Source organism: Anarhichas minor, unplaced genomic scaffold (assembly GCF_050575085.1).
Source record: "Anarhichas minor isolate MPS153535 unplaced genomic scaffold, ASM5057508v1 ptg000003l, whole genome shotgun sequence".
Taxonomy (NCBI): Eukaryota; Metazoa; Chordata; class Actinopteri; order Perciformes; family Anarhichadidae; genus Anarhichas; species Anarhichas minor.
In genome coordinates this window covers 11479716-11503277 of record NW_027466449.1, presented here as the reverse complement: position 1 = coordinate 11503277, position 23562 = coordinate 11479716, and the positions used below count along the sequence as shown (strand labels likewise).

The following is a 23562-nucleotide window of genomic DNA, read 5'->3' as shown; positions in this document are numbered from 1 at the left end:
TGCATCTCCCTATTTCCTCTCGCTGACATTCTGTCGCTCAGAGGAGAATGGTAAATTTCCCTGTTCTTTGAAGATGACTGTTCAGCTCCTTCACTTCCTCAGCCCCGTAGTGCTGCTGTTCCAGAGAAGCAACAGTCCTAATGCTGCATGCCTCCTGCTTTCTGTTATGCATGCCTCTGGATTTTAATATTCATCACAGCTTCAATATCTTTGCCAGTTAGCGCCTAGCCTTCTCAGGTACAAGTATTTGCTGTCCTGGCCCTTTTCGATTTAGGGCTTGTAGCACGTGTTGTTGTCCGTCGGAGGACTGTGTTGGAGCATGTTATGAATTTAAATTTCAGAATGTCAAAATCAAATCATCAGTGTGGGTGTTTTGTGTATGAGCGCCGTGTAGATGCCCTCCTATGTGGTTAAATTGTTGGACTGACGCAGGCTTCCTCTCTCTTTTCCTCTAGGTAAGGTGTTGAACACTGATTTGCGTCACTACCTCAGCCTGCAGTTTCAGAAGGGCTCCCTGGACCATAAGCTCCAGCAGGTGATCAGGGACAACCTGTACCTGCGCACCATTCCCTGTGAGTAGCCTCTGCACGCCAGTCTCCTCTCTCTCTCTCTGTCTGGGTTCTGCTTGTTGCCCTCTGACCCCTCCAGATGGAGCCTGGTCGGTTGTCATCTGTGGCTCTACCTGCGCCATCCTACTTATTGTCTTGCCGGCATTTCCCATGTTGGCTACACTTCCTATGCCGCCGTTTAATTATATGTTGTCACCATTTAGAGCAGGGTGGGCCAAACGTTTTCGATTGTGGGCCATATACAGAAAAAAGATAAGGTGTCAATATGGTGAAAATATGTGGGCTGATGAACTACGGCCCCATAACGTTTACCGGTACAGTAGTTTATCGGTGTGCCCACATGTTACAAAAAGTATTTCTGTATCTGCTACTTTTAATTAAAATTGTATTAATTCAATACATTAAAAACTCGTATACAGTGCATGGCCTAAGTGCCCACTTGAAGTAGAATATTATGTGTAAATCTGTATATCATTAAAGTTACATGCAGATATTGCCAAATATTGTTTTCTGTTCATGGCCTACAGGCCTACTGAAGAGATTGCGATGCATATATAAGATGCAAAACAGGCCGAAATGATTAAATATGGTTTTCTGTGCTAAGAGGTTAAGACGGAGATCATTTCACTCAGTTCAGTCGGCAGTGTATGAACTGGGATGTGCAATTTACAACCAGTGCATTATTATTTGAAATATGCTCAAGCCATATTTTAGGACATTCACCAGCTGTAGTTTGGCCACCTATGCATTGTAAAAGTATTATACCGTATTAAAACTATAGGAGTTATAATACACTCGGATCCTTGCACAACAAAAAGTCAGCGAGTATTATGGTACTTGACCTTATAAATCATTATAAAATGTGTTATGATTGTTGCATTATGAATATTTCTGGGTGCTTATAGCTTATACACTTCACAGTGCTAGAAGCAGATTATAATGCATTATAGACACAACTATTCTCTTCATAATCCCAACGTAATGAGTAATGGCACACAGTTTTAGGCCTAATGATGTCCTAGAAAAACCTGAGAAGACTTTGATGCAGAAGGCTCACATTATTATTATTATTATTATTATTATTATTATTATGAGTGAAATATGCTCTGACTTCAGGGTTTGTACAAAAGAAACTGTATTGGAATCGAGGGGAATGACACACTTTCTCGGTCTTTGTGTTTAATTTAACGAAAATGAGTTTTAATTAAGAGAGACATTTATTTTCATATAAACAAAAAAAAATTTCTGATTATAGTCAGACCTTGGTTATCTTACAATTGAAGGCGTGAAAGAGTGCTGCTAACATTTTCCTCCATTTCTCTCTTGTTTAGTTCTCCGCTGCTCCTCTTAAAATAGAAGAATAAAAAAACAAAACAGGACGGAACGATTTTGTTTTTACACCCCATTGATTTCAAAATGGACATCGAGGCCAACAGGCGTAAATGAAAGAGCAGCTGCAATTTTCTGGGCTGTACAGCTGAGTTAAAAAACAAACAAAAAAAAAACGAGGAAATGTTTTTGCCATTTATCACTGCTCCAGACATGGTTCATTATCTGCGTTTCAAAAGCTCTCGTATCTGACATTTTGCGTGAAAGGAAAGTCATTTAAAGAGCACCACTTGAAGTTACATTTAAATGTATAAAGCAGTGATGATTAATCAGACATAATAACAGCAGCAGGGCTTTCTACTTCCTCATCTTGCTGAGTGACTCTGTCCACAGATTTGCTTTAGAAATGTATGAAACAATTTACAATTTGCTCCGTAGCTATTTATCTGCATTAAAAGCAGTCACCACCATCTCTTACATATCAATAAAGATAATTACAGTTAAGCGCTGATGGTACACACCGTGTTCTAGTAATACCCATTTACGTACAGTCCACTTCAGAGGGTCAACACTGAAGATCTAAAAACTGGTGCCATGCATATCCCACGCGAGACACTGCAGTCTGGCTTCAGTAGCGCAGCATATGTCTCTTGTCCACTGTGCTCATGCAGGCCCGTGCCAGTAGCTTATCACAGCGCACTGAGCCACAGTGACCGCGCGAGGAGCCTAAATAGCCACTACAGCGTGATGCCTGGGCTCATTACAGCAGCGCGAATGGCATCTCAGAGCGAGGGAAGCATGACTTCCCGCTTGCGCTACACACAGCGAGGCTTTATTAAGTGTCACTGCTGCCTCCCACAAACAGATGACAGGAGCTCAAGAGAGTGCCAGGGGTCCAGGGCACCACGGAAATCCTTGAGGCCTGGCTAAATCCCACAGCTCCTCCACCAACTATCTTTATTTATATATATTTATATAAATCCCTGGGCATTAATATTTGTCATGGTATGGCAATCAGCTCCACAAGTGTCATTGCCAGATTAAAAAAAAAAAAAAAAAAAAGGATAGCGGAAGAGTAAAAAAAAGTTCCTCCTGTTTTCAATCCTAGCATTTATTATAATTTGTTTTTGAAGATTTAAGATTTATGTATCTCATCATTTAGTCTTCCTACTACTGAGAAATAGAAAGTTAAACGTGGATCGTATTAAATTCTGTATTTTATATAAAGATTGCATTAATCCACAGTGCTATTTTTAGATTGTAATGCATTATAAGTCATAGAAAGTGTTACCCTATATTTCCTCATCCAAAACACACAGTGGAGATTCATTTTATTATAGTAGCATTATTACACTACGCAGGATTTTTATATGGATCAGATGGATGCTTATCAGAAAGGTATATGATCAAACCAAACTTGTTTTATGGAGTGCTTGTTTTCTTACCATCTATAAATCAGATTAAAAACCACAGCGGTCCAGTTTTTCATTACATGGCCTAATTTGTGTGCAACAAGCTTCTTATTTAGAATTGCATAAGTAAAATATATATTATATAACTGTGTGAAAAGCTATAAGTTAATATATTAGCTTCTTAGCAAACAAAGCAAAGCAAGTTTAGTAATTGTTTGTGATGAACGCAGATTATTAATACCTTAATAACACGCGTCATTGACCTGATGAGTTAAGCATCAATGCTCCTTAAATTATCAGCAGCATAGAAGCATCAAGCTACTGCTGCAGTTCAATGTAAGCTCGTTGATCTTGTAAGATAACGCTCCAGAAATCATCTTTTTAATCTGATATGTGCTCCAAAATGGGCAGACTGCATGAGGTCAATATTGTTGCTGCCCTTCAAGTTAGTATTCTACTTTATTGTGTGTTCATCAGACACTACAGCCAACGTCCAACTCTTTGTTTTTCTCGAAATTTAAAGTTGACACAATCTGATCTGGTACCTGTCAGTTTAATGCGTTTCTCTTTTTTTCTGTTCTATTGTTCATCTGCAATTAGCATCTTATAGCCTTGGTGGTAAACGCTTGTCACACGGCCTCTGGTGCCCCACTGAGTGGGTGTTGTAATGTTGTTACGCCCCGTAGACCCAGTGACTACTAGGATTCCTTTTCTTTCGGTGTGACGCTTTTGTCTTGTCTCACTGCGGTCGTTTCATCTCTTCAAACAGAGGCTTGTGAGGAGCCACACACAAGATGGAAGTTCAAACAGCTCTTTTCCAGTGAGAATTAGCAGCAAATTTCTTCTTGTCTTCTCTTCAAAGCTCCTTATCCCAGCGCTCCTTCTCAGATAACGGTTAGATTTCCAGTTTCATCAGTCTTAGGCTGGGGTGTGATCATACTCTTCACTCCTCACAGCTGTCCAGGTGTGGAGACCGAAGAGATGCTGTGCTTTGTGAGTGCAGATAGCACTCGCTGCCTCCGTTTTCCCCATTATTTATTTTAAGCTGTAAAGAATCCTGTCACCTCACACGGTTACAGCAGTACTTACAGACACCTCAGATGATAAAGCTACAATTACAAAAACACATGATGGTGTTAGGAGAATTAGAAGTGAAAGGGTTGCTAAAACTTATTTGAGAATCTTCTCGTAAGTTAGCTGAATAAACAATAAAAAGCTTAATAATTGCATTTCCCCGTTCCTTCTTCCAAAAGCAAGCTCATATTTCCTCCTTCCGTGGCTTTGCTGGTCCCCTTTGATTGCTCTGTTTGACAGAATAAAAGATTGTCTCCGCAACCGACTAAGCCGTTTCAGATGTGATGGCTCATACCTCTAAATTTCCTTCTGCCTGCAGTGCAGCCAGATAGCAGAGCAGCAGTTCAGCTGAGGTAGCGTAAAAAAGCCCCGATTACATCTAAGATGACGGCAAGCAGAGTCGGCATGTTAGGGAGCGTGAAATCATTTTCATAACAATGCGTTTCCAAATGTCTCGCAGATGAGAGTACATCAACAGGGAAAAACATGACACGTTCTTTAACCGGTTGCGGCAGTTATGGTGGATTGCTATTTAACGACTGGAACTTTGCATGAACTGGAATGCGGCGGAGAGCTTGACTTTTGGAGCGGCAGTGTGTTTTAGGGGGAAAACAGAAGTAAACATCTTTACAAGGAAGGAGAGAAAGTTGGAACTCATGTTGCTTCAAGATCATTTCAACCATAAAGCAACTGACCTCGACCATCACCACTGGCACGAAGGAGACGGTACACTGTAATACGTGCCACTGAATTTTACACCCATGACCTCGTTCATCCTTGGTTTATGAACGTGAATAAATCCCTCTGGAGACAGGGTTGCCTCTAAGGCCGTAACCTTTTAGTGTTACAGGAAAGGACTTTGACGATAAAGATGCCATGGGGGGCATTCGCAAATTGATTCTTTGGTCTATCGCAAATAGGGATGTCGCAGAAAAGGTCTGGTGTAAACAAGATGTTTACTTGAATAGCATTATACTGCCACGTCACCATGAAACATTTTTGTTTAATCGTTGTTTTCCGCTATGTTGCCTTGGACACCAAGCTGTACGTGGGATCGAGGATATATTGTTTTGTGAGCGCACAGCAAATGTAAAAGTAGTTTTAATTATTCAACAATAATGCAGAAGGTCGACAGTGAAGTTGGCCTTCATCCATTTATGTAGTTGGTGCACAACTTAGTTAAGCCGTCTTTTCTAAATTCTATGTATCGCATTAATATATTATTTAATTGCATCCTTGAGGAATAAAAGTGATGCTGCACAGAAATCAAAGAAAAAGTGTGCAATTATAATCCTGTTAATTGTCATTATCATCACACTTCCTCTGTATTCTGACAGCTGTGTTGGTGCTAGAGAGGATGTTTTATATTTTAATAATGCATTCGTATCTTTGTGGTTTCAGCTCTGATTACTATTCATGATGTAGACACACATTTGTTTGGATGTTCCCTCCGTCTTAAACTGTGTCATTGTTGGCAGGTACCACTCGGCAGCCCAGAGAGGGGGAGGTTCCTGCAGTGGACTATAATTTCATCAGTGTGGGGGAGTTCCGGGACCTGGAAGAAAGCGGACTGCTGCTGGAGAGTGGCACCTATGATGGTACGTCTCAATGCAACACATACGTCAACTCTACAACACTATAGATGGGGATGTGTATATACTGCTTATTTTGCGTAGCTGCTTGAGTCAGAGACGGTGGGTTGAGGTTAGGTATCGACAGTAGACTTATTTGTTTAATACCCCCGAAGGGCGGGACTCAAAGAGAAACGGACAACGCCATGCATTTATCAATACACAGCACAGAGAGAGGCACTTCTGAAATCCCGCCTCCAATTTCCCACTGGGCGTTGACCCTGAGTGGTTAGGGTCAGGACAGCCCAAGTCATGGCAGAGAACCGTAATAAACCAGGTTACCGGTAAACCGTGAGCTCACAGATTTGCGCGGTTGCCTCGTTGCCTTTCAGTTGTGGTCCGTGTCGTGTTGCCCCTGACGTCTCACAAACGCATCCGTAAAGTAAACATGAAGTCATATTGACTCGCGGGTAACTCGTGTATTGAACAGTTTTGATGAGCCATCGCCCCACTGCGTTGACCCACAGGGGGAAATCAAATACCGGTTGCTGACGGCAAGTCATGCAGCACTTTACTGCCTTTTTACGGGTATATTTGTGTTCTCGCAAAGGGCTCACCAAGAAATAACTGATTATGAGCAATATTAGTCGAGACTGCAACTCGACCTCATGTTATGAATAATGAGAAACAGGTGGGAGCAAGATGAAAAAGAAGAGGCTTAACATAATAATATGGGAGGAAAGTTACTTTTAAATGAGGAAGTGCCAAAATACATGGAGTCGAACAGAAACGCAACACCGCTTGTTTTTAATTCCTTTTCAACTCTCTGATGCATCACGGAAGGTCACTCAGGAGGTGTTGTGCATACAAGTTACCATGGTTGTCAAATGAACTTATACGAACAGGCTTCATACGCTGCTTATACGCGACCAAGCTGGAGATAATATACCCCCAAGTGATTTTGAGGCCGAGAAGAACTTCTGGTCCTTTTACACGTTGTGTCGTAAATCTCTTGGCTACGTTGGAGCTCTCTCGTCCGCCCTCTGTCCCATACCCAGCCCTTCAACCCTGAACCTATGAACCAGTCAACAGGATGAATAATGGATCTGTTCTGCCCTTCCCTGCTTAATGCAACACAACCGTATGTTTATTGACGGCGCAGATTCAGAAGCCCACAGAAAGTTAATCATTAATGCCCAGACTTTTGACCTCCGAGTCTCCACAGATAAGCTGTTAGACAAACACAGATCTACAGACAGACAGGCACTTGAATGCAGGGGAAGAGGGAGGGAGAGATATTCACCACATAATGAATGAATTCTCCATGATGAGTTAGTCACTGACTGCAGATCTGTTACTTGTCGCCACAGCTAGTATAGTGTAGATTGTAAAATTAGCCTTGAGCGCCCATTCACACAGAGATGCATTGGAGAAAGATTTTCTTTAATTTGTACTAACAACGTAGGATGTAAGTCAGGACTTGTTGGTGCAAAAATAGTTCAACTTTTGTGGATATCAACAGGATTTCATGTAGATTGAGTTCTTTATGCAGCAGATTAAAAAAACATTTCTCACTAGTGCGATGCAAAAATGCGGTGTGGGAATCGGAAAGTCCTCATGCAAAACACAATACATAAATCAGACGCCAAATTTGATGCTAACGTTAGCTGATGTGGCTAGCCCATTCCGTGACAGTCGTATAACATTAACAAGTGCATATCGGCTAAATTGCTATCGTCATCTTATCTCAGCAGCTGTGCGATCTCAAGCCAGATATTGTCCCTTATTTGTTTATTTGAGGTAGTAGTCGCAATGTTTGTCGTACATTATTGGATGTTGACAAAGGGACTGCTCATTATTCTAAAAAAATTTCAATTGGACAGGGAAAAAAAAACATTTGTCTGACAATAGGACCATTTTTTTCAAAAATACACACTCTCCTTGCAACAAACAGAAGCACATGACTAATTATTATGCATAATGACGGTAATAATTTTAATGGATTGTCTTTCATTGGTCAAACGTTTATTTCCCCAGGTTGAAATTCGCTGAAATCTAGGTTCGTCCGAATATTTTATCTCCTGCACAAAAGTGCCGCAGTTGTGTGGAAGCATTCATAAGAACCCACAAAATCTGTTTTTATCAATTTTCCAATAAAATGATTGGGATGGAAATCCACACTTGGTATGAAACGGCTTTTAATGACGCCATAAACCGCTTCTTGGTTCACCCGAAGACCTTCTTTTATCTTATTCATTAGTTGCAGATTTTCTAACATCATGGACTCTTTATGTTGTTCTGTGTTGTGGTTATAGTATTCACTCGCTTTATGTCTTATGTTGTTTTGTTGTGTTTGATTGTTTCCATGCTGCAAAAAGAATGTCCCTCTTGTGGGACAAAATCTGAACCGAACTGAACTTTGAGTGTCAAGGGCTCAGTGGAAACCACAACTTCATTCCCTTTGTACTTTTTCATTGCTGCCAGTCATTAGCCACCTCTCTCTCTCTCACTGTTTGGGATATGTCCTCCTTAGTGCACAGCTATACTTACTGCATATGTGGCGAATTGAATGGAAACATCTTCCTGGGCAGCCACGTTCACCGCTGTGACTAATCCTCCAGACCTGTGAACAACAGGGGCTGGATGTATCCATGGGTTAATCTGTAACCAAGACACTCCCTCCCACTGCTCTGCTTGAGCCAGTATCTGAGACAATGAGTGTTTCACAGATTGGTTGTCATATCGCTCACCAATAATAGAAAGATATATTTCCGAAGGCCAATATTCAGAAAATACTTCGCCGAGCATAAAAGAGGAAAAATTGTGTGTTTATGAGAGCGCTCCTCAGCATTAATCCATTACATTTTCAACTCCCAACAGTCTCGCTCTCTGCATTCTAAGCAGGCATTAGCAGCGACGTTGACTCAGCCGCTGGTAAAGTGGACGGGGAAGTTTAAACGGCACAGAAACAAAGACGGATTCGTTTGCCAGATTTCTTTTTACAGAATGACTAAAGTGTCAATGTGTGAGTAATACTTCTCGAATAATAGATTTGCTTGTGCGCCAGAGTGCATGTATGTGAATTAGGGCATATCCAATTTTCTACCCCTCACTGTGGTTGGTAAAGAAAAGCCAGACATATGAATCATTCATGACTGAGACAGCGAGCTGGAAAGAACAAGCAAAATTCAAGGAAAGCAGGTATCTCTCTCTGTTGAAACTCAAAGCAAGCAACAGTGGATACAAAGATCTCAGCTGAAGAAGCAGCATGAACGTGTATGATGTCTTATTGTTGCCCAAGTTATGCTGACACTGCTAACATTTATTAAGTATGCATTCCATATGCCTTTCTATCGTGGGCTTTTCTTTTATAGTTGTTCGATGCTAGGAATGCTGGATGTGCTGTTAGCATTTACAAGGCTAGAGTCAGATTCACAACCTTGATTGGAGGTTTAAGCTAGGTTCATGGGTGAATGAAAGTGACTCACTGCAAGCAAACTACAGAATAACACACCATGAATCAAGCATAAGAGGCTGGGACAAAGAAAACAGGGCATGAGTTCTACAGAAAAGGCTGTGCTGTCGTACTTTCCTTCTAGCTGACACTTAAAAAAAGGGATGAAGATGAAATGTCTGTTTGTTTTTGCGATACAAAATGTACTCCCCTTGACAATCATGGACTTTACTGGTAAATAAATGACCATTTACTGTCCCCTTGTTTTGCTGGGTCACCATTGCCTTCAGCCATTTTATAATAGGGTCGTTTTTGTCATGATGGGCTTTGTGAAGTTCTGAGGCAAAGCTGAATAGCTGTGGATTAGATGGAAGCAGGGCAACAGGCTAGAAGTCACGGAGGAGGGAGGGTGCAAAGGTGCTGCGCTAGCAACAGCTGCCCACTCCGAGGAACCGGCAAATCAGAGGCTTGAAGGATTAAGAAGTGCCTCCGCTCTCAGGACTGCACTGCTGATATCAAAGGAGTCGGATTAGTGTTGTTGTTGTTGCGCTCGTCCAAGTAAAATAAGAGAACAAAAAAAATATATATATATATATCTGAAAGAGAAAGTGGATGAAGAAAAGATGGAGGGATAAAGAGAAAGGAGTTGGGATGGAAGGAAAAGACACAGAGGATGTATAATTTACGTCGGGTGTCACTGCACAGACTGAGGTGATGAACATAATCTAGAAAGGATGAGAGCCACGTCATTTAACAGTGGATTGTGAAGCTGTTTGCAAAATACACACACACACACACACACTAGCACGGGGGAGCAGAGGAATGCGGGGTTAACAAGGTTGGCTTGTGAAGTGTGGGCATCCATGCCAAGCAGGACTGGAGCCCTGTGCCAAGGCTGGAGCACAAGATGGGCTTCACCCGCCTGGGGCACTGGTAGTTAGTGATGCGAACCCCCGGCAGCCAGGGCACTGCCCGAGAGAGTGGAAGCCCATCCTCGATGATTAATGAGGGTCTGTGGCTGGCAGGTTCAAAGAGGCAGCGGGATGAACGTGGGGGGGGGGAGCAGGTGAAGGCTGTGCCCGAGTATAAACCTTTTTGAGAGGTTCTTCCCAAACTGCCGCGACAGAAGGGGTGTCTCCGATTTCCATTTGTGTTTTTAAAAACACAGAGCTATATTGCACATCGCTAAATGACCATGACTGCGTGAATCTTTGCTCTCGAGCATTTCCATCGCAGCTTATAATTAAAGTTTTTCTGAAGGTTATAGTGTGATTAAGAGAGATTATGTCTCGCTGCAGATTCAACTCTGGTCACAGTTGTACTCTCGTTTTTAATCAGATTCTCACGAGTTGGAGATGAGATACGCTGACAGCTGCTGACTAAAACGGATGACGTGACACACACACACACACACACACACACACACATACAGGCATTCTTTCTCACCCATACACACACAGCTTTAGTGGTGTATATTTCAGCTCTCTGGGCACAGACCCCTTTTAACACGAAGCAAGTTTAAAACAAAAAACAAATACTCCCTTTGACATGAAACTGCTTCTTATTGGCAGCAAACACAAGCCTGCATGTGTAACATGACTGAATAGCTGTGTAATTCACTGACAGTGCCAAGCAAGCGTTGGCCCAGGCTGTTAAAAATTGAAAATGGCTTTGCTTTGCACTGTCCACCCACCACTCTCTGAAAGCTGCAAAAGAGCTTTAATGTAATTGCACTATGCCGAAATTGTCAGTCCTCTGTGCGCACCGTTTCTGTTTCTGCTGATGTTACCTTTATCAAGACTGCTCCTTGTCACTTTGCCACAGCGTGACTAAAGAGACGCAAGATGGACATGGCATAATCTGTTGATGAGCAGAAATGTTTAATTTTACAGTGTGATGAGCAGTAGTATTTTTTTATCCGCTGTCCTTTTCTTCTCTTTAAGACTAACCGTTGCTTCTAATAGGTTAAACATAGCCAACAAATTGAGAGGTATATGAACCTCATCAGTAGTTTTTATACTTCTAGTCAGGAGGGCTTGGTGATATGGTCAAAATCTTCTGTCCAGATGTATGTCATTTACAGAGGTAGGTAGAGTAGCCACAAACTGTATTCAAGTAAAAGTATACATGCTACGTATAAACCAGACAATATTCCCAGTCTGTGGTCACAAAATATGACATTAATATTGCACTTTTTATTTTAGTTTATTACACAGTAATTGTTACTCGTTACTACCGACCTCTATTTCATATCTCCATAACAATATATATCACAATGTAGCCTGTTTTCTGGTAGTTTACTAAATAAATATTCTATATGAAATGACCACATAGTAAAGTTTAGTATAGTCCTGGCTGTTTATACATGCATGCACACAAAAGTAATCGCATTAAGACAATAGTTTGATTTAATTGAGGTCTTCCTGTGAGCAGAATTCTTGGTTGTAGGCATTTGTAGGATTTTAACTATAACGCTAAATGAATGAATGACGAAAATCCTGCACACTGCTGTAGGAAATCACGACTCACAATTAATTTTGACCAACATTTGGGTTCCAAGTGGACATTTACACATTGTTCTCCGCCATTACGATGCAGAGAGAACCCACTTGGGCTGTATGCCCTGCTGTATTCTGCAGTAATGGAAGCTGTGTTTATGTAAAGTTTGATCTCCAAATGTCATTCCCTCAGAATGTTTCTGAAAAATTCCATTGAGAGACGGTTAATTATCATAATGAATTATCGCCCAGCCCTAATAATAAGTAAATTTATGTAGAACAGGCAGTAAATATAGTACAGGACAGCAGTAAATATATCATGTGTATACTTGTGTTCTGTATTGTATTATTGCATGAAATGCTCACAGCTGAAGTGTTTGTAAGTGGGCGATCTACAGTTGAGCATATTGTAGAATACCGAGGACGGAGATCTGAGCCATCACTATGGCCAAATTTGTGGGAAGAATTATTCTTTCATAGATATTACGGTAATTGTTGTTGCTCCATGTCCTTGTTCATTGTTACATTCCGCATAGAATACAGCATGTTGACGTGTTGATTCAGTGCCCGTATAAACAGGTGTCACACACACACACACACACATACACACACACACACACACACACACACACACACACGTGGTCATGGGGAACTGGTGGGATGGTGGCTTTCAGGCTCTTTTTTCTCTCCAAGAATGAACAACCCATTAATCTAAGGCAGTAATTAAGGTGGAATATTTGAGGTGGCATAATCAGGGTTGCCAAAGGGTGACCAGACATCCTATTCAAATGAGGACCGGTTTTAGAATGTGTTCCGGCATCCCAATAGGGACGGTCTTTGTCCTGATAATGAGACGTCGGACATTTGTTAAAGAGGCAGAATCATACATTAGGACAACAGACAGGTTAGATCAGTGATTTCTGTCTCCGGCATCAGTCGTGAGGGAAAGCAGAGCAGCAGCCTGCACATCACTAGATGAGCTGTTATGACGGCAGCTCTAACTATATTTAATTTAGATGATGATCTGAGCAAACTACTTTCTCTCGTCTGCCTGTCTAATAGTGGTGGGTCGATGACGAAATGGCTCATTTTGAACCTCAAATAAAAAAGATTCTATCTAGACACAGAAGCCGTGTAAGTGCTAATTTACAAGCAAAAGTGAGTCTTGACACTTGGCAGTTTCTGACACGCTCAATAATTTATAAAAAAAGACATTTCTTTTCTCTCCATGCTAATTCATAACCACTCATTCTGCTAGAGTATGTTTGTATAAGTACAGTGTCTGCCAGTTTGTGAGGTGGTAGGCACTCCAGATACCAAAATGTAAGTGCACGATAACGGTGTGTAGCATTAGATGCGGAAATTGAATATGATATTAATGAGTATGTTTTCTTTTGTGTATAATCACCTGAAAATAACAACTGATGTGTTTTCCTGTTACCTTAGAATGATCATTGTATCTCTACATTTGGAGTGGGTCCTCTTCATGACGTTGTTTTGACAGTAGCCCAGAACGGACAAACCAAACACTGGTTCTCGAGAGGGCTTTTTTGCGTTTTCACGTCAGCTACCGTAGTTCAGCTACATGCTTGGCCTCAACGGGAGAAGTTTCAGTTGGTTGCAATCTGTAACCTCACCACTAGATGGGGTCAAATCCTACACACTGCACCTTTAAAGTAAAACTAAATGAGACATCTCACTTAATTCTGCCCCAGCCTCCAGTCTTTTGAGTTATTTCTTTTCAGGCTGCAGGATTTTTACATCCACACTGAATGAAGTGATACATTCTTATCAGTGACTGTGACTCATTAGCACAATATTAATTACAACTTGATTGATCTTAATGCTATTCCTTATTGTGGCCACTTTCTCCCGGCTCCTTGCTAATGGGTACTTACAGAGGCTACGTGTGCCTGAGCTTCAGAGTGCACAGAGCAAATTACTACTTCTAATTTAACTCCCTCAATTTGCATTTCGTTAGTAAGCATCCTATTAATTACAAACCTAGGAAAGGATTTAATGGTTTTCGATAAGGTACCGAAATGAATACTTCATATGTTCAAACACGGGTTAATGTAATTGCCATGATGAATTCTAATGTTTCGTTTAACATAGCGCTCAGATAAATTGCGCTTTTTAGTTGATTGTTGTAGCATGTCATAATTATAGCTGAAAAAGAAGCTCTAAAATTGATTCGTTTCCTCTGTGCTGTCATTGTGATTTATATGTGAGTCAAATCAAATCAAATATGTATTTAAAGAAGAATGAAACTCTTTAAAAAGATTTTGTCTCATTTATCTCGGTGTGGAACCTTAATTCCATTGCCACAACATTTCTGTCAGTAAGAAAGTGCTCTCTCTCTCTCTCTCCCCCCCCCCCCTCTCTCTCTCTCTCTCCCTCTCTCTCTCTCCGCTGCCTCCAGTCCTTCCTCCTTTGTTCCATACTCATTGCTCGCTCTTCTTCCCAGCGGACTTCATCGCACTGGCTGTCTGGTCCCTGATGTACCGTTTAACTGTTACAATACAATGTTCAGCCACTCAGACACAGCTCACTCTTAAACACTGCAATCCCACACAAACACTGGAGGACTGTGGATTCACAGAGAACCGCCATTGAATCAATATTTGCACCATACCTCCCCAACTATTTTCTCACCTCCTTGTGCTTTGAAGTTTTCATCCGCTCTCTTATTCAGTATTCTCTTGCAGGACGAGAGAAGGTAGTGAGTGGTAAAGTGGGTCACCCCTCTCCAATAGTTGAGGGAAGACGAAGACTCGCTCTGTGGTGTGAGGCTGTTTACTGCCTTAGGCACCAACATGACAGCAAAGGCAAGCTGATGGACATAAAGGGGCAATCGAGTGCTTGAGAAGCTACCTTGGCGTAAACCCACAGTTCCCTGGGGAATGAAGCAGTACAAATTATAATGCTACAGCCCAGGCTTTTTGGCTTTGGTCTGTTGTTTTTGTTGTTGTTTTTTTAAGCAGTACATTAACACAAAGATTAGATTAGATATTAACAATATCATATAACAAATGAGAAAATCGTGTGTATGTGGGAAGCCAGCGGGGCTCATGTCTCTGTTGTTACATTAGAAACTCTCTTGCTCGATGGCAGGTGTGCATAATCAGCATTTAGGCCCGGGAAGACAACATGACCCCTCTCTGTGTGATGGTTTCGCCATATGGTACAGTTGGTATCCAATTGGAATTAACAAAGAATAATTTGCGTCAACTGTCCCTCATCCAAGAAACCTTTCAAAGACCCGAGTTACGGGAGTAAAAGTTTGGCCTCATTCTGTTCCAAGCAATACGGCTCTGCCAGATATGATCTGTAGCTCACAATCAGACTCTCCTGCGCCTTTTAAATCATTTAAGCCACTGCTACAGTTGAGGTGCGATGGTCTTTTCCTGGATCTGGAATCGACAGTCGTTTTCCAGCTGCATCGGTGCTTAATTGCCTCTTCCTATTCTGCGGTGCACTGCCAAGACAATATCGTCAATTCTTTCCTACAGTATTTAACCTTTGGGACTACGTGTGTGTGCGCCCTTTTGGTATTACTATACTCATGAGGACCAAATATTCTCCCAAGGGTAGAAAAATCCATCCGAGCATGGCGGTCCAACAATCTCCCCTTCCTAGCTTCAACAAGGGGCTGTTGTGGGGTTTCCAGCATGGGTTTAAGATTAGGATGAGATGGGGTTAGCTGAGTGTACGGGTTGAGATTAGATAGTAACAGAGGGTCAAATTGGTTATGCATTGAACATCGTCAAAGAAGTCTTCTACGAGTAAAACATATTCACAAGTATATTTTTCTGTCTCTGTCGCCCGCTCTTCATTCCAGGAAACTACTATGGGACCCCTAAGCCCCCTGCAGAGCCCAGCCCCGTGCAGCCGGACTTGGTGGACCAAGTTCTGTTTGATGAGGAATTTGACACGGAGGTCCAGCGAAAACGCACAACCTCTGTCAGTAAGATGGACAGAAAGGACAGCGTTGCACCAGAGGAGGAAGAGGAAGATGAGAGGCCTCCTATGGTCAACGGCTTGGCTGGTAAGAGACGCTTTGGTCTTCTTCTTTTACTGCTTCTGCAGTTCTTACTAGTTGTTATGCAGCTGTGCTTCTTACCGCTTTTTGCCAAAATTAAACCCCCAGCAGTTCTTTGTTTGCTCTAATAATGTTTGTGTTCAGGCGTTCATTATACTACTCTCACAATGCAAAACAACAGGACCTTTTTTTTCTTTCCTCCTTATCATTCTTTTCTCAAACAAACATTGCCAGGATTAGCTGCTCTGTATTCAACGTCGGCACTAAATCACTGCACTGCAAAGTCAAGAAGCAGTCAAAGTCTGGCTGAGATCAATGGAAGCAATCCCTCGGTTAGAGGGGTAGACTTTGTTCTTGTTTGGCTGTCCTCTCGTGGCTCATGGCACAAGCAAAATCTGAACATGTTTCAGCTAATGGTGAGTGGTCCTCATTGTGAAAGCAGTTAGGAATCCTCTAACTGCTGTGCTATTATCAACACTACAATTTAAATGGTAATATTCAGACTATGGGCCAACATGTTACATAATAACCATCCATATGAAAAAGTTTTCTCTCGTAATACCAGCATATCAAAACCAGCCAACTGAACATAGTAGCAGCTTCCGGCCCTTCACTTCTCCAGCTGGAGCAGTCTCCTTCAGCTGTCCTGTCCTCTGTTATGGCTTCAATGTCGGGCCTCTGACCAGTCTAAACGACGCCCTTTCATGCCATTATCATGTTATTGCTATCAGCACTAAAACATACAGTAAATGTACTGAAACGCATCAAGTTCAGGTATGTCCTCAAGGAAATGTCAGTTCCCTTCCAATGACCCCACACACCCATCTGGAACATAAATTTGTATATGCAGTGGAAACCGCTGACAGTCATCACGGTTACAATGATCTACCGCTGCAGAATCATTCCTATACAAAGGCTGTTTAAATAATTAGTAAGTAGTCCACTTACAGTTTTCATTTGGGGTCTTCTCATACATAAAAAAAGCATGGAAAAAAATAAATCTAGTGCAATTATAATTTATTTTTTTTACTTTTACTCCCATGAACCCGTCTGCTTCTGACTGGCTACCTGAAGCCGGTCCTGCAAAAGCACCTGCGGTTGAAGTCGCCCATCAAACAGCCGAAGCTGCATTTGAAGCAGCCAATCAAATTCAGTAAAGTGAAGCTGTCTGTCTTATTACTTCATATAATAAATTGACTAATTGGATGGTAATCTGCATGAAAATATGAAAAAATTGCTTATGCGCTTGTAGTGCTCGATTTGACCCAGACAGGCGTGATCCCAATAACAGACTGTATTGTGTGAACCATATGTAGCATCCACAGGAGGGAGGGGGAAGCAACTTTACACTGTGAGACATTGGTCACATGTCAATGGAGGACGGGGGAAGTTTGTAAAAAAAAAAGAAAAAAAAAAAGAAAGAAAGATCAGTGAGCGTGCAATTACTCATCCGACATCCAAAAGCAAAAGAGAATAACATTGTCAGAGACGCATCATCTCTGTGGCCCTGGGCAGTAATGATGGCAGTGTGGAGCCCAGCCAAGAAAAAAAACATTGTAGAACGATGTCACTCCCAATTCTGCAGTTCACGAGTTGTCTTATCTCAAATGCTGTTTGTGGATGTATTATAAAAGGGGTAGAGGAAGACATATCGCCATGTCTTGAAGGTATAGTTCAATAATGGTCATACGTCATTGTTAACAGACATTTTTCTTTTGTGTCCTGTTAGCATGCTCATCAATTTACGAAGCCTGCGTGCCCTTATCTGCGACATGGATAATTTATCGCTACAAGGGTTGAAAGCTGCTGTAGCCCAGAGCAAGTGTCTGTATGTAGTCAATTAGTCTTGACTTTGTAAGTGCAGAAGCCGCTCCATGGTTCCATGATGAAAAAGAGGCCCCAATTTCAACACAAAAAGCTCTTGGCTTCTTCCAGTCAACAGCTGTCACTTCCCATCCCTGCCTTTCAATTACCCCAGACAAACAGACTGAGCATTCAATACCACGATGAAGCGAGGCACACACACACACACACATCAAGATTAGGCAAATACACACACACACACACATGCAGCAGCCTGTGTGATGCTAATAGAGTTGTGATGTGGCACTCGCGGCTGTGTTGAAGCATTGGTCAGCTCTTGCCCTTGCCTGGGAGGCAGTTTCCAGCACATCTCTGCTGACATGCAAATCCTATGGCAATTGCTGCGCTTCCTTCCTCTCTCTGTGCACTCTCTCTTTCTGTCTCTCCCTCTCTTTCGCTACCCCTTGCTCTCTCGTGGATGTAACCGTCCACCACAGTGTACAGAGGAAGATCAACTCGAGCGACAGCAGCAGCGGGGAGAGATGCAAGGAGCCCAGAGGAGCTCCAATGGCACCACATTCTCACGTCCTGTCTCTTTCTCCCTCTACCACCTCCCATACCTTTACTGCCAACCCATTCCCCTTTCTGTCTCCATGCCCGCGTCCCTCTCACCATGCCGGGCCACAGAGTACAAAGACAAGGCGGAGTGGAGGAAGACGGTGCCCAGCTACAACCAGTCAGCCGCGGCTATGGACTTGCGCGTATGGAACACACAGGACGAAAGTCAGGAGTCCTTGCCTAAAAAGTGGGAGATGGCCTACACGGAGACCGGCATGGTTTATTTCATAGAGTAAGTAACCTTTCTCCTGCTCCTTGCTTGCATTGTTTTTGGTCCTAATACTATCCCATTACATCACCATTATGCAAATGGTACCACCATGGTAAGCCAAATGTGTTGAGAGATCTGGCGGTGAGTCGTTTCTGCTGCCCATCCGGCGCACTCCTCTGTGCCGTATCAAACCAGGTGTTGGACATAGAAGCTATCTGCGGGCTCAACAATGGCAGTTGTGTTGTTCTCGCTTACGTTTTTTCTTTTATTTCCCCTGTGTTTGTTGGCTGATACTAAAAGTAGCAGGCCCGCTTTGTTTACCTGGCCCGTTAGTGTGGCAAGCAGTCAGTGCTGAGCCGCTGACAGAGCCAGGTGCCGCTGCTCGCTGCTAAATCAATAGATCATTCTGCCAGCCAGAGAAACAACAGGCTAAATGAAGCTCGCCACCCCTGACCTGCTCTCTCTGTTCTGCTCTTTATGATCTCTGCCGCTGCTCACTCCATTATTTTTGTGCTTTTATGTATTCCCCCTTTTCTTCCTTTACTTTGTCTCTCTCTCTCTCTCTCTCTCTCTCTCTCTCTCTCTCTCCCTCCCTCCCTTTTACCTCAAAGGGTCTTCTAGGCTTTGTTAAAATGTAAAGTCTTTTTTAATAAGCTGTTTGATCCAACAAGATAAGAAGTTAGCCACTGTTTTCAGGGAGCTTTCAGCTCTGTTTGTTTGTTAAAGCTGGTGGAATGGCTCCTGGGTACAGTGGCTCTTGAGAGTTGCCAGTGCTGCAGTAATTGCTTGATTGTCACACTATCTTACATTTTTGTGAAGTGATTTTTACTGAAGCCTGAAACCATGTCTCCTCTTTGTACTTCAGTCACAACAGCAAGACCACGACCTGGCTGGACCCCCGCCTTGCCAAGAAGGCAAAGCCTCCCGAGAAATGCGAGGAAGGAGGTGAGACGATATCTGCAGATAGTCGGTATGGTAGTAACATTTGCACTTGGGCACTTAAAGCCCTCAGTCCTCCCTACCCATACACACTTACACTTCACCCCAACTCCCTGCTGCGTAGAGCAGTGTGTGCATCCCTTGAATCTCTGAAGAGGGCGCTGGCTAACAGACGGCGATGGAACAGCTGAGCGGGCCTGGTCACAGTCATGCCGGTGACACAGAACAAACCTCCAGTCTCCAGCCTGCCCCTCTCCTCCTAATGGCTTCTGGGACACATGCAGGGACCTCATCAGTGCAGCATCTCTCAAAAGGCAATTTCCTAGGTCCCCTCTTGCGTTAAGATCTCCTCTGAGCCGCATGCGTTTGTCACACAGCAGCAGAGACTCAAGATGTTGCACACATACACGCTGCTGGAAAGGAAGGCTATTATGTTACAGGGAGGCTATATAACAACTCGGCATTTCCTACTTCTCTCCCTGCCTCCTCCGCAATGTGTATTAAGCCCTGAACACATAGTGACATTAAAAAAACAAAAGCCGTCCTCCTGTTCTCTAGGTGTAGGCAGGCACGCTGTGAAGCTGCCAGTCAAAGCACCACGCCTCATTACGTGTGTCCAATTGTCCATGTGGTGCCTCAGCAGTATCAAAAATGATTCACATCTGCCCTCTCCCTCTCTGTTCTCCCACCAGAGCTGCCCTACGGCTGGGAGAAGATCGAGGACCCGCAGTACGGCACCTACTACGTAGAGTGAGTAAACTTCTCCCAGTGCATTAAGGGGACCCAGGGGGATACCGCTGTGATTTGTGGTGGATGTAGATAACATGGTCTGCTGCTTGCTCATATTGAGTCTCTTTGTGTCTTTGTTGAAGTGACAGACTAAAGGTCCAAGCCAGTGCTTCAACCAACTGTATACCTGTGTGGGTCCTCTCACTAACTACACTTTTCTGACTGAGTTCCGTGTTGTTGTCATAGACCGTATATAGGAAGTGAACGTAGTCACCGTGACGTCACCCATTGGTGTGCGGATACGATTTTGAAGCCTTGAGTTTGGTGTTTTGGCCGTCCACATCTTGGTTTTTGGTCGTTGCCATCTTGTTTTTTTGCAGCCAGAAGTGACACAAGAGGGTTGCTGGAGTATAGCCGAACGCTGGATAAGACATTTTATGGCAGTTAAAATGTCACAATTTACTTTTTCGTGAACTGAAAACACACTGTGAAAGTGTAAAGTTTCTAAGACGAAAACACAACAACTCCCAGACTAGACAAAGCTGTGGTAGCGACCTGTCTGTAGCCACGCCCTAAAGCATACCCTGTTGTTTCGTCTATTTTACTCTAAATGGGACCATAACTAACTATATTAACTATTGAAGGAGAATTGAAACTAGCGATTGAGACTACAAACTTATGTTTACTGAAGTAATAAATTAAGTGAGAAGTAGGGTCAATTTCTCCTAGACTTCCATACAATCTGACTTATTTTTGCAACCAGATGAGTCGCCCCCTGCTGGACATTAGAAGCAATCCAAGTTTAAAGAAGTTCCGAATTAGTTCCACTTTTCAGAACCGGATGTTGTTCTTGATTATTATATTAACATCTTCTGCAACTTAAAGCCGTACAGCTGAATTCCAGACGTAGACAAGTATTGTGTGTGAATCTTAGGGGACCCGTGGAATATGTGGCATATGCTATTGTCCATATGGTTGTTTCCCACAATCCTACAGAAAGCAATTATGTCAGTACAGATTGCAGATTGCAGTGGTGATTTACAGCTTTGTGCGTGCGTGCGTGCGTGTGCGTAATAGAGAAAAGACAGTGAAGGCGACAGACAATGAAGGTTTAGGGTCCCTGAGAGCGAAACAAGGGGCGAGATTCCATTCAGATCACGAGTGTAAACAAGAGCACAATGTTCCATTTAGTTTCATTATTGTGGTAAAAGAGGGAGAGACCTGCAGGCAGGAGGGGGGGGGGGGGGGGGGGGGGAGGGAATCAGTGCACATGTTTATGCAAGAGGGTCATTGAGAGGCTGCCTCTCCCCTGTCTCTGTCTCTTTGTCTGGCAAATTTTGATGCGAATGAACGACCGAATGCGACGATGTGACACAAAGTGTCATTATTTTTGCCAAACAAAACACGAGGTGTGGCAACCAAGGGGTGAGAAAGTTAGACAGAGAGGAAATGAAAGAGAGGGAAATGTTTATCTCCCCAGACTTAATGGGAAGGGTATCTCTGTGCATGAGTCATACGCAGCAAGAGCACACACACACACATCAGTGTCTCAGCATGTGGCTGATTCGCTGCGCAGCATCAGTGCATTTCGCCTTCCCAAGGTGCTGTCATGAGCGGGATTTACAACTGATCAAGCTCATTACGCAGATGAGCTACCTTTCTCCATTACCATCCAACCGTGGAGGGACCTTTCATCCAGGTAGCAGGTAAGGTTTCAGCACACAGGTGGTAATTGTTAAAAAAAAAATTCATTAATTGTTCTTAGATTGACTTTGGAGTAAATTCTCCTAAGTATAGCTGCTGATCCTGAGTCAGTAAAGCTGTATATTTTCAAAGCTGTTTAAGAGGAAGACCATCTCTGTGCACTAAAGGGGCACATTGTCGCTTACAGCCATCTACAGTTGATTTAATCTTTTGATCCTGGGATTACAATGCATTGAGCACATGCTGATCCCACCATGGCAAAGTGGACTACTGCAGCAAAGATTGCTGCTGATCCTCTCTATCCAATTTTGAGTCTTTGAATTCACTGGGGATGTCAATTCATCTCTTTTATTTCTGAGGTTTAGATATGCTCTCAATCTATCTCTATGTGTTACACTTCTGGCATAGACGGGTTTGGTTTTTTTTTTGGTTTACATAGTGTTTTAGAAAAGCCTGTATGCTAGATGACATGCTGTCTACCCAGCACAGGTTAAGTCACATCCAGCATCAGCATCAAGAGTGGACAAGCTGTGCTCTGTGAGGCCAAACATGAGACCACAGAGAAATACAAAACCTTATCTGGAATGTGATGATTGATATACCAACAAAACGGGAGGGAAACCTATCACCTCCGCACAGTGAAGCTTTATCTAACAACTTTGTTACAATTAAACTTCTTGTTCATCTGATGTTGTTGTCTCTCTTGTGCAGCCACATCAACCAGAAGACCCAGTTTGAGAATCCAGTACAGGAAGCTAAGAGAAATTTGAGCGTTGACGCGCCCACTGCAGTGCTGCTGCCAGCAGCCACACCCTCAGGTAAGTGAACTGTTTCATACAGATCTGCAATGGAGTGAGATCATTCTGATTTTCTCACTGCTGATTTATTTTTTCCAAAGTGGCAACAGGGAGAGAGGAAAAGAAAATGTCAGTTCAGATTTATTTTTTTAAACCAATCCACATTCAGACAGGTCAAGTTTTTTTTTTTTTTTAAGAGAAGAAGGAATTTAATGCTGGCATGATACAACTGCTGTATGGATTGCCTTGAAATTAGGATATAGACATTCCTGTCTCCAATTCAGGATGACTTGAAATAATTGTTGTGATCTCTTACCTTCTCGTATATCACCCTCATCAGGACAAAATCAGCCTCGACTGTACCTTTGTTTCGTGCTATTTATAGTAGCAAATATTTGCATGCCAATACAAAAAAACTAAATCCTGATTATCCTAAACATGATATCTGCTAAATACGAGTTTACATAAATTGTAAGCATGTTGACATAGTGATGTTAGCATTTAGATCAAAGGTTTGCTGTGCATGATGTCTTGCGTGGCTGTAGACCTTCATTAGCCTGGGTTGCACCAACAGGGATTCTTTTTTTAAACCCAATTAAAATCACGGTTTAACTTTCAATCAAGTTACACCAAACTTAAAAACAAGCTTGAAGTTTAGAGGGATTAAATGTAATCCTCACTCTAAACATCAGCTTAGTTTTTACTCTAAATTTAGATTCAATTTAATTCATGTTGCTTCAAAACTTTTAACTTTTAAAATGACCTCTAACTTTTCAAATGGCTGCCTTTTTGAGCTGGATTGAGCGAAACAA

General features: G+C 42.5%; 1 protein-coding gene across 1 annotated transcript in view; it reads left to right on the top strand.

Annotated features, from left to right (window-relative positions):
* The window catches only part of magi3a (membrane associated guanylate kinase, WW and PDZ domain containing 3a), a 104655-nt gene that overhangs the window by 61316 nt on the left and 19777 nt on the right, over positions 1-23562 (top strand). The window contains exons 2-8 of the mRNA XM_076097677.1: positions 456-572; positions 5863-5982; positions 15749-15955; positions 18440-18602; positions 19447-19526; positions 20213-20270; positions 22665-22771. Coding sequence (XP_075953792.1) covers positions 456-572; positions 5863-5982; positions 15749-15955; positions 18440-18602; positions 19447-19526; positions 20213-20270; positions 22665-22771 — 852 coding nt within the window. The remainder of the gene's footprint in view (positions 1-455; positions 573-5862; positions 5983-15748; positions 15956-18439; positions 18603-19446; positions 19527-20212; positions 20271-22664; positions 22772-23562) is intronic.